Source organism: Acomys russatus, chromosome 31, assembly GCF_903995435.1.
Source record: "Acomys russatus chromosome 31, mAcoRus1.1, whole genome shotgun sequence".
Taxonomy (NCBI): Eukaryota; Metazoa; Chordata; class Mammalia; order Rodentia; family Muridae; genus Acomys; species Acomys russatus.
In genome coordinates this window covers 713,876-725,537 of record NC_067167.1, presented here as the reverse complement: position 1 = coordinate 725,537, position 11,662 = coordinate 713,876, and the positions used below count along the sequence as shown (strand labels likewise).

At 54.7% G+C, this 11,662-nt stretch overlaps 1 protein-coding gene across 1 annotated transcript; it reads left to right on the top strand.

Annotated features, from left to right (window-relative positions):
* The first annotated feature begins 3,840 nt into the window (after positions 1-3,840).
* Positions 3,841-9,834, top strand: Odf3l2 (outer dense fiber of sperm tails 3 like 2). Its single transcript, XM_051172712.1, has 4 exons — positions 3,841-3,967; positions 4,883-4,990; positions 8,045-8,158; positions 9,350-9,834. The coding sequence occupies exons 1-4, from the start codon at positions 3,841-3,843 to the stop codon at positions 9,832-9,834; spliced, it is 834 nt and encodes a 277-aa protein (XP_051028669.1).
* Positions 9,835-11,662: the final 1,828 nt, after the last annotated feature.

Here is an 11,662-nt window from a genome sequence, read left to right as displayed (position 1 = left end):
GAGCTGGGAATTGAACCCAGGTCCTATGGAAGAGCAGATGGTGCTCTTAACCACCGAGCCATCTCTCCAGCCCTCAGGCCACATTACTTAATCCTTCCTTAACAGTTCATCAACTAGGGACAAAGCATTGAGATGTATGAGCCTACGGGAACCATTCTCCTTCAGACCAACACACTCCCCAAGTTGCTGGCAGTCGTGGGGTTTATCACAGCGGTAGAAACCCTGACACAGTATCTCAGGGCCCGTGCACCTGTGCTGTCCTGCACTGTACACCACTCCCTGTCAGGACCCAAAGAACCAGAGTGGTTCCCACTTCATTGAAGTTTTTGGAAAGTTCTCTTCCTGACTGAACTGAGACCCCGGTACTGTCTTGCGGAAGGAAGATAAGTCAGACAGATTCTGGCTCTGAGGAGAGACGATGGCGCCTTGGGCTCAGGGGTGAGAGGTGTGTAGATGAGACACGGACCATTTACACAGTATCAAAGATGACCCAGTCTGCTCCAGCCGGCACAGGGAGGCAGAGAAAGCAAGCTGCGTTTGAAGTCATCAAATGCCTTGTCACAGCTGCTATTATGGCAGAAACATAGCTGAAGGAAAGGCCACTGAGGAGAGACATGCATAAGGGACCAAAGATGGACAAAATCTACAAAGAGCCACAGAGAAAGGGAAGCTAAGAAGATGTCATTATACATAGTGTGAGAGTCCATCAACAGTGCTGTCAGTTACTACCATCTTCCCATCCCTTCCACCACCCTCCACATCCTCCTCATCTTCTACCATCCATCACAGTCCTCCATCATGCTCACATCCTCCACATCCTCCATACCCTACTATCCACTAACACCATTGCCCTCCCGCCATCATCCCATTATCTCCCACCATCTCCCATCATCTCCCACTGTCTCCCACCGTCTCCCGCCATCTCCCGCCATCTCCCACCATCTCCCATCATCTCCCACCATCTCCCATCATCCTCTACTTATCCATCCCTTATCTGCTTTTATCTGTCTTCACCTCGTGTTGGCGTCTTTCCTTCCCAGCATCCCTCCAAGGCCCTGCAGACAAGCTAAGGCTTGTTCTCCTTCCGTCCACCAGAGGGTGCTTGTGAGTTCCCCGTGCCATGAGCCCCAGATTCCACCAGCTCTCAAGCCTTCCTCAGCCCTGTGTCCAGGCATGGTCCTTCCTGCCCAGAGCAGGCCTTCCACATCTGTCCCGCTCTCTTTCTGCCTCACTTTCCACCCTGTCTGTCTCTTTCCCTTCTCTCCCTCCATGCCCCTGCACCAGGTTATGGACTTCTAAGTTCCCCATCTCAATGTCCTCACCTCAAACCTTCCCTGGCCACCATGGAGAAACAGACACCCAGGGTTGGGCCCTGGATTCCTGCCCTCCAGGGCTGTCTCGTGGCCCAGGCCCAGGCCCAGGCCCAGGCCCAGGAAATGGCCTTGGATGAGGTTCGGAGAACTTCTCAGGCCTGGTGCTCTCTCTCTGCCTTGCTCTGGGCCTATGGCTGATGTCAGGGCTTGTGTCTTCCAGCCTTTCTGACTGACTTTGGCCACTGGGGGGCTCTGGTCTTAGGGGTGCAGAAAGGGGCTCTGCCCATGCTGGGCCTTACCCTAAGTTACTCCATCTTGTATAAGGCAGTAGTCTTTCTCCCAGATTGTTCACTGCTCTAGGTGACTCTACCATCACCTGGTTTACCAGCAGCCTTTGACTTTGTTCTGAGGGAGAAGAAAGCCCCTGGGTGGGCCCGAAAGCTGGGCCATCTATGTGAGTGATGCATGGTTGGCGTGACATATTTCTGGCAGGAGAAATGGAGTCACTGTATGCTCAATTTTTTTTTTTTTTTTTTTTTTTTGGTTTTTCGAGACAGGGTTTCTCTTTGCTCAATTTTTTAAACCAATATATTTTATTAACAACTTAGTGACCGAGACAACATCCCTTATAATCCGACTAGCCAAAACAATAGGAAATGAGGATTAATGGACACAATAACAAAACCATAAGGATATCAGTTCCAAGATGTGATTCTTCTGGCACAATCAGCAGGATTTCTTCTGCTGGAACCTGGAGTAACCAGAACCCAGAACCTCAGCAGGAGCCGGAGCCCCGAAGCCTTCCCTCGAGCGGTTCTCCCTAGGAGCGTCTCGAAGTGCAGCGATAAACAGCCAAAACTATCCAAAGTCTCCAAAGGCCCCGCCTCCAGTCCTGGGCTCATTTATATATCTCTTCGTAGAGTCCGTTCACGGGATCTTTTCAGCTGGCAACAATCAAGCTTCTGCACGAGATGGTTTGTCTTCTAGTGGATTTACTTTACCTGTTCTTTCACAAGACCGTTCCAATCCCGCACCTGGGATCCTAAAAAACAGGTTTATCTCTCCTTCAAGCCACTCTGTGCTTGTTGAGGTGAATCAAGACTGTGGAGGACACATGGACATATCACACCACGCCAGGCAAAATGGGACAATGTATTTACACCAGGCCAAGGAAAAGTGTAGGTCCTTTACCTGGATCCCTTAAGGATCTCAGAAAGTGACGGACACTGTGGTGTCATGCCTGGTATGTGTTTTTGACATTGCAGAAAGACATCCATGTATTTGTCTAGGTTTCCGGCATAGTGAGCTCAGGACAGGCAGGTCCTTGCTCCTTGCTGCCTTGACTGCTGTGGTCTGGAGTTCAGCATTTCATGATGGGAGCTGGCAGGAGTGAGTTGTGAGCCACTACCACCGGATGGTTGACTGAGGAGTGCTTCCTGTGGGAGGACCTGGGGTCAAAGCATCCTGGGGGCTCCAGGACCAGGCATCTAATCCTGTGTCACTGGAGCAGAGCTGAGTAGAGTCGGCCAAGAGGACAAGGATGTGCGTGTTGGGCTTGTGGGCCTCCCAAGACTCCTGGAACCCACAGAACCCCAAGAATCAAGCTGGGCCTAGGATCCAAAATGGCTGATGTGAGAGTTGTTGGAGAGTCCAGAGCTCAGGACTGCTGCATGCTAGGGGAAGCTGAGGCAGGAGGATCAAGGGTCCAAGACCAACCTCAACTACATAGTAAATCCTTATCACAAATAAGACAAGAACAATACAAGACAAGACCCCTATGGCGCTACATTTAAAAAACACCCAACAGCGGAGAAGCAAACAGAAAAAAATAATCTGAGTGCTGTTCCGCTAACCTTCCCAGAACTCTCTGGTGGGGACACAGTGGTAGCCTTCAGCAAAAGGGAAAACAGGATTATCCTGGCTTGCTTTGTCCTCAAGTCAGTTGCAGGACCCTGACACGGGTCTCCCCACCCCAAGAATACCCACCCTTTACCAGTCTACTCCTGTTTTGCTCATTAACAATCTAAACAGACTCTGGGATACACCAGGTGTCCAGGACGTGCTTGCTGATGAATGCAGGCACCCATGTGCACCTGGCTGGGTCGGGGACACGCTGTACATAATCCTGGGCTCTGTGGAAATGGGGCGCAATGCCCTTCATCCATGCTGCTGCGAGTGTCCTGTTTGCAGTCCTGGCTCCCTGGGGCCTGCTCTGGCCCTGTGGCCCAGCTCAGCCGACTCCCCGGGGACCTGTTCGGCTGACACTGGAGTCTTTCCTGGACCATCCAGCCACCTGGCTGACACTTGATCTCAGCTCCACTTCCAGGCCAGCGTCCGGCCGAACATCCTGGCTCTGGCCAGGCCCTTAGATCCTTGCTTGGGGACAAGGGGCTGTCTGTGCGGTGGGGAGGGTGTGGTGAGGCCAGGCTTCTGCCAATACCAGCTGAGCCGTGAGGATTGGGGACAGTGCCTGGTTTGTGGCACCAGTGTAGCAGGGTGCAGGAGCCCACACCAGGCCCTGTTGATCATGGGGACCCTCAGCTGTGACCCAGCGGCTAGGCTGGCCACCATGCCCCTGGCCCGGCGCGTGGCTGAGGGCCACATTCCTGATACCGGGCTGAGGAAGTCCTGTGGAATGGCCACCCTGGAGAATGGTTTGTGCTGGCCTGGCGGGGGAGGGTTCCTCTTGTCCCCCTACTGGGATGGTCTAGAGTTCAGTAGAGGCAGGATGTGCTGGCAGGTCTGTGTGTCTCTTGTGGGATCTGCTGGCCCTGCACACTTGCCTTGCAGGGGTCAGGTTGAGCACAGTATGGCAGAAGCTGAGGGAGGAAGTTGGAGGAGGGTCCAAGTGGGGGACTGCAGAGCTATCTATGGAGTGTGTGAAGTGGCCTGAGCTGGGTGCTAAGCAGAATGGACATTTGTATATGATTCAGCCTGCAGCCTGTGCCTCAGTTTTCCATCCTATGATGGACAGTGGGGTCAGATCTACACTAGCTTCCATCTCCCCATCTCTGAGGTGATGTTTCTCTATGACTGGCCTCAGTTTCCCCTCCAGAACTATTTCTCTGTCTTGGGCTCTGTTTTCCCCATTTACCCACAAACCCTGTGATGATCTCTCTCTCCTGGTTTTGTTTCCCTCCCTCCATTGTTTTGCTGTCCCCAGCCTCAGTTTCCCTGCTTGTGGTGGTCTTTATGCCCTGGCCCCAGTTTCTTCTCCTGCAATGGTCTCTCTGCTCTGGCCTCTCTGCTCCTAGCCTGTGACAGTGACAGCCTTTAGCTTTAGTAACCCCCAGGAGAAAATTGCTGTGTTTGCAGCCGCCCCAGTGTCAGCACCAGTGAGGTCTTTGCTCCTGCTCTGCCTCCTTCCTGTGTCTGTCTTCCTTGGTCACTGTTCTGCAAGTCTCTACAGCCCCTGTGACTCTTGATTAGCTCACAATGCAGGTGTCACCAAGTCCTCCAGAACCCCCTTCTCTCCTCTGCCATGGAGGTGGCTGGGCTCCAGGGTGGGGCCCTTTACCCATCCTCTCAGGGTTCCAAACACCAGCCCTGATCTGGTCTTTGGGTCTCAGGCTCTGGACCTGGCTTATACGTTCTTCCATCCACTGTTGGCTATGTCAATCATGATTGCACCAAGGCAGCAAGTCCCGCCTACTCACTCGCTCAGAGGCCCAGTGAAGGTAAGGCTGGCTGAGGGGTACAGGGTGCCTCCCTGAGCTGTGAGAATCTCTCTGAAGTCAGTCACAGGGTGAGCAGGCAGGTCCCCTACCACTTGCCGGGCCACATCTGGCAAGGTGTTACCTTCTCATGTAGTTCAGGCTGACTTTAAACTCCTGATCCTCCTGCCTCCACCCCTCAAATTCTGGGATCACAGATGTATATCACCACACCTGGCCAGATACCAAGATTTTGATGGGTCAACAAGCATTGGGTGGTAAGGGTGCAGGATGGATCTCAGTGAGTGGAGTGCTTGCCTACAATGTGTGAGGCCTGGGGCTTCATTTGGAAAAAGGAGGAGGAGGAGGAGGAAGAGAAGGAGGAGAGAAGGAGAGGAGGAGAAGGAGGCGGGAGGAGGGAGAGGAGAAGGATAGAGGAGGAAGAGGGGGAGGAGGAAGAGGAAGAAGAGGAGAGAAGAGTAGGAGGGGGAGGGGGAGGAGAGAAGAGGAGGAGGGGGAAGAGGAGGAGAGAGGAGGAGGGTGAGGAAGGGGAGGAGGAGTAGGAGGGAGAGGGGGAAGAGAGAGGAGGGGGAGGAAGGGAAGGAGGGAGGAGGAGAGGGGAGGAGGAGGGGGAGAGGGGAGGGGGAGGAGGGAAGGAGGGGGAGGAGGAGAGGAGAGGGGGAGGGGAGGATGGAGGGGAGGAGGGGGAGGGGGAGGAGGGGGGGAGGGGGAGGAGGAGGAGAGAGGAGGGGAAGGAGGAGGAGGGGGGAAGGGAGGAGGGGGAGGAGGAAGAGGGCCATAGTCCTGCTTGGTGTCCAAAAAACGCTCAGAAGTCACACATGCACCTGTTGTCCTGAGCATAGGGTGGTCTTTAGTGGCAGGCAGAGGTGCAGCTGAGCAGACTCTGGGGCCTCCCTTTCTCCCTTGACGTTCTCTAGCATGCAGCATCTAAGCCCTGCGGCAAGCTTTGAGTTCTCAGTGATGCTGGCTGAACACACCAGCCTTCAGTCTCAGCACTTGGTCCTAAAGCTGTTCTGAGGCCCCAGTGGGCTGGATGGAGGCCATCTGGGTCAGGAACTTCGGTAAATATTTAGAGTCCATGAGACAGAAGGCTGGAGGATCCGCTGAGCCTCTAATCAAGCTGGGACAGGTGAGGGCCCAGAGTGGGCAGTGGGATCCAGGCTCTGTAAGGTAAGTAAGATTTTGCTGGGATGGACCTGGAGAGATGGCTCAGCTCTCAGGAGTTCTTGCTGCTGTTGCACAGTGTGGCTCACAGCTTCCTGTAACTCTGTCTCCAGGGGAATCTGATGCCGTCTTCTGCAGGCCCTGCACCACAGCACATAAATCCTCCCCTACAAGTCCATATAATTTAAAATAAAAAATAAAGTCTTTGCTGGCTGGTGGGGCACACCTTTAGCCCCAGCTTTTAGGAGGCAGAAGCAGTCAGATCTCTGAGTTCATGGCCAGCCTGCTTTATAGAGTGAGTTCCAGGACAGACAGGGCTATGCAGAGGAACCCTGTCTTGGAAAAAAACAAAACAAACAAAAACAAGGCCTTTAATGAGGTGTGGTGGCACAGACTTCTAATGAGAGCACATGGGAAGCAGAGGCAGGTGAATCTCTTGAGTTCAAGGCCAGCCTGGTCTAGAGCTACATAATAGAGAAACCCTGGCCATCCTTCTAAACAAAGAACAGCAACATAAGCAACAACAACAACAACAACAACAACAACAACACACACACACACATTAAAAATGCTTATCCAGGTGAGGGGGTGCACGCCTGTAATCCCAGCACTCATGGAGGCAGAAGCAGGCAGATCTCTATGAGTTTGAGACCAGCCTGGTGTACAAAGCGAGTCCAGAGCAGCCAAGGCTACACAGAGAGACCTTGTTTCAAAAAACAAAACAAAACAAAACAAAACAAAACAACAACAACAAAAGAAAAAGAAAGAAAGAAAGAAAGAAAAGGAAAGTTTGGTGAAGAAGGTGTGGCCTGCAGGTTGGGTGGGACATGCCCTGATGGCCAAGCTGGGTGTCCTTATCATGTGCCTGTGTAAGAAACCGGGCAGGGGGCGTTTGCGTATGTAGGCTTAGTGCTGCGGATCCTGCTGGCCTCACCGCAGGCTGAGGTGTGGAGGGACAGGCATCTTCTTTTGTGTGGCTCAGCACATACTGGTGACTGCAGTCCCACCCCCTTCTATTCCTAGAAGTCATTTTGCTTAACTCTGAGCTAGGGGAGGGCTGAAAACAATTTCCTGTCAGTCAGACAAGGGCTTGGGGTGTTTCTGAGGGCCATTGTTTAGCATTAGTGACCACCTTAGAGATGGCAGGGAGCCCACCCTGCGTTCGAGCCCTGACTATGTGGCAACGCACAGAAGCCCACACTTAGGTGGTACCCATGCACATCTGGGGACTCACTGAGACGTTGAGAAAGACCTGGTGAGGTGTATCGCTCACCTGCAGGCCCCTGCGCTGCCCACGGAACTCAGATGCTCACCTTGCATATGTTAGTTGCCTAAAGTTCAACAATCAGTGATAAAGGCATGGTGGTACAGACCTGTCAGTCTGGTCACTCAAAAGCTGAGGCAGAAGGATGATAAATTTAAGGAAAAGAGGGTGGAGCCCAGCCTAGAATCCCCCAGTGAGGGGCTGGGGGCGTGGCCAAGGTGGAGCCCCCCCTAGGGTCCCCCAGTGAGGGGCTGGGGGCGTGGTCAGGATGGAGCCCCGCCTAGAATCCCCCTGAGGGATAGCTCAAGACTACTGTTTGTGAGGGCCTGGGTTCCGTTTCCACACATGTAACTTTAACAATGGTGACCAGCTGTGGCACCAGTGACCTCTTCCTTCTTTGTTGGTGTAAAAATGTGGGTCAGGCAGGGTAAGCCATCTCAAGGGTGACTCAAGGCGACTCCTTTGAGCCAAGCCCTTGCTGGGGTTGGCATGCCCCCAAGGTCCCTCTGCTTCATCCCTTTCAGGAGCCTCAGCACTTTCCAGGCTGAGGCTCCCAGGTTGAGCCACAGGGCAGGCTGTGGGGAGGCCTTACCTCAGGGCACCTTTGGGACTCTGGTTCCTTTCCCCAGCACCTCTTCAGGACTCCAGCCCAGGACCTATCTACTTCTTGGACCCGAAAGTTACACGCTTTGGCCGGAGCTGTTCCCCTGCCTACTCCATTCAGGGCCGGGGCAAGACTCGAGGTGAGTATGGAATGTGTGGTGGGACATGGCCTCTTGTGATCTTGGGGAATCTTCCTCTTCCTGAACCATTGGAGGTCCGAGAGCTTTTGCAATGATAGACTCTGAATTTCAGATGAAGGGTCCCACAGGCCTTGAGCTGAGGTGGCAGTGCACAGTGACCTCACTGCCGAGGGGCAGGAAGATGTCTAACTCAGGCCCCTTTTGTTACCCCCTTCATGGTCCCAGAGGATTGCTCAGACGCTTGACTTTATTCTCTGCTCATGTTACCAATCCACCCACCCATTCATCCACCCATGAGTCCATGTTCCAATTCATCCACCCATTCTACATCAGTCTAACCATCCTTCCAAACATCTACCCATCCATCCACCCACCCACCCACCCATCCACCCATCCACCCATCCACCCACCCATCCATTCACCCACCCATCCATCCACCCATCCATCCATCCATCCACCCACCCATCCATTCACCCACCCCACCCATCCATCCACCCATCCATCCACCCACCCATCCATCCATCCACCCATCCATCCATCCACCCATCCATCCACCCACCCATCCATCCATCCACCCATCCACCCATCCACCCATCCATCCACCCATCCATCCATCCATCCACCCATCCATCCATCCACTCATCCACCCACCCATCCATCCACCCACCCATCCATCCACCCACCTATCCATCCATCCACCCACCCATCCATCCACCCACCCATCCCCTCACTCCATCCATCCATCCACCCATCCATCCACCCACCCATCCATCCATCCACCCATCCATCCATCCAACCATCCATCCACCCACCCATCCATCCATCCACCCATCTGTCGGTCTCCCTGTGCTCCATACCTCTGCTCAGCTATTCTCAGCCCCACCCCAGCTCTTTAGTCACACTAATGCTGAATCAAATTCAGGGAAGAAGCAGCTTAGACATCTTCACCTTCCTGAACTTCCTGGTGGATTCAGGCCTAGCTAGGGGTTCATCTCAGGGTGCCCAGGCCTTCAGAGAGGATGATTCAGGTGGTTGTGGGGCCCTGGAGGGGTAGAAGACACTGCCTGAAGTGAGTGTGGAAAACAGGAGGGGCGTGGCTGGGGCGAGCCTCTGGGTCTGTGTGACCTCTGGTGCAGGTCTTCGGTCAGATGAGGTCTCTCTATCCTGTACCTATGCTCACTCACTCTCCAGGTCTGGAGGTGACACCAGGCCCTGGGGCCTACAGCCCAGAGAAGGTGCCCCCAGTACACCATCGGAACGCCCCAGCTTTCACCCTGGGCTTCCGCCTTCGACAGAAGCCCCCGGACACCTCTGCTCCTGCTCCCAATGCCTACAGTATGCCACCCCTCTGGGGATCACAGGTCTTTATTAAACCTAGCAGCCCCAGCTACACAGCAGCGGGCCGCACGGCCCCGGCACGCCCCCCTCAGGATCCCTCGGAGACTCCAGGCCCTGGGCAGTATGAGAGTCCTGACCCCAACGCTTACCGGCAGCGTACTCCAGCCTTCAGCATACTGGGGAGACCCCGAGCCCCACGGCCCCTGGAGGAGACACCTGGTCCTGGTACCCACAACCCAGAACAGGTCACCGTGAACCGGGTCCGCGCCCCAGCATACACCATGGGCATCCGTCACTCAAAGCGGGCGTCCACCATGGCGGGGAGTGCCAAACGCTGATGGCTGCAGGGCACGGGCAGCTGGGGCCTCTCCTGGGTCTAGTTTCCTCAGAGTTGGGCAGAAGAGGTGCCTCCCTTCCCTTCGGCAGTCAGAGGTCTTTGAGGCCTAGGACTCAAGGCCCCATACAGGGTTAGGGTGAGCCTCCGTCCAGGGCCCTAGTTTCTTTTCCCAGGTCAGGCCAGGGAGAAGTGTCCCTTTCCCTGGCTGGACAGGGAGCTGTGTGTCCTAGAATTCAGTGTCCAGGTCACTTAGGTTTCTCCGGATGAGACGGGAGAAGTCTCCTGGAGGTGGCCCTGATGTTTCTGCCCCTCTCACCCCACCCTGTAGAGTTACTTGCCAATAAACCATTCTTCAGCCATCTGCTGTAGGCATCGTGCACATTGGTTTATTTAGCACTTCCAGTCCCCCCACAAAGAACAACGTTGCAAACCTCGTTCAGTTCAGATAGGGCAATGTGAGTGGAGGTGGGAGGGGGAGGGCAGAGGAGGGCGGGACCCTGGATGCAGAAGGCCAGAGATAGAGCCTGGGTTTGGATTGTGGGGTCCGTTAGGTCCTTGGGAAGAGGCACTGTGAAGCTGGGGTTTGGAGGATGTGTAGTCGTTTAAAGTATTACAGTATTATTTACTGTCGTTTTCTACTGGAGAGTAAAGAGTCGAGCCAGCCCTGCAACCTCCCCGCTCAGACGAGAACCCAGATTGCCGCGTTTCGCACTTAGCTAGATCCCACACCCCTCCTCCAACAGACAACATCAAAGGCAACCTGGTTCGGTTCCTTAGCGTGCCTGTGTTTATGATTCTGCGCGTTCCCAGTGCGCGCGCGCCCCCGCCCCCCTCCGCAGGCAGTGATCTAGTTTCATCATCGATCTTGCTGGCCTTGTCCCTCCTCCGCACCCTGCCCCGCCCAGCCCTCTTCTCTTTGTTTCCCGGCAGGACTGTCCTGGGTAGGGCGGGGAACAGAGGATGATGACAAGCCCGGTCCCTCATAGAAGAAATCCTCTTGGGGTCTGATTAAGGCATCTCAGAGGTCCCTTGAGCCTGGGATGAGACTGGTGGCAGGCTTGAGAGTTCTGATCCTCGGGTTCCAATAAGAACCCCAAGAACCGATGGGTGTCCTTGGCTTAACAGCCTAGCAAACAAGCCAGGAGCCAGCCGAAGCCCCCTACCTTCATTCTCAGATCCCTCCAGACGCAGCCCCACCCGCGATGTCCTAGGCACTTGCTTGACTTCCAGGCCTCAGTTTCTCTACTAAACCGGGCAGGGGGCGTTTGCGTATGTAGGTGGAGAGGGGTTCGGGGAGCCCTCTGAATGTGAGGTTCTCTAGTCCTGGATGCCGGCCTCTGCCCTGCCCCAGGCCCTATTTTAGACCTTATTGAGAAGTAAAGTTGGGCAGGATATGAGTGCCACAGTGTTGAGGCGCCTCTACCACCTCAGATCTCAATTCCCCTATAGTGCCTTATCCCTACCATAGGCCTCAGTTTCCCCACTGCCCTGCTCCTGCCTCAACTCAGTTTCTGTATTCAGTAAAGCAAACACTGTCCAGATGGAACAGTGGCTTGGGGGTGCGGGTGGACTTAGAGGCTGGAGGACGCTGTCTCGTCATGCCTCTAAAAAGCCAGAACTCAGTTTCCCAATTTAGATGTAAATAAGATCAGGATGTTGCTGGAGCAGTGGTGAAGGGGAACTTCGGGGTTGGAGGACCGTTCCCCGCCCCTCGTCTGCGACCCTTGGCCTCAGTTTCCCCACATGTCAGAGTCTGACAGGACAGGCCCTCCGGGAGCCCTGGAGGCTGCGGCGCCGCCAGCGGAGGGCCGGGGTCCCTGGAGCGCAGC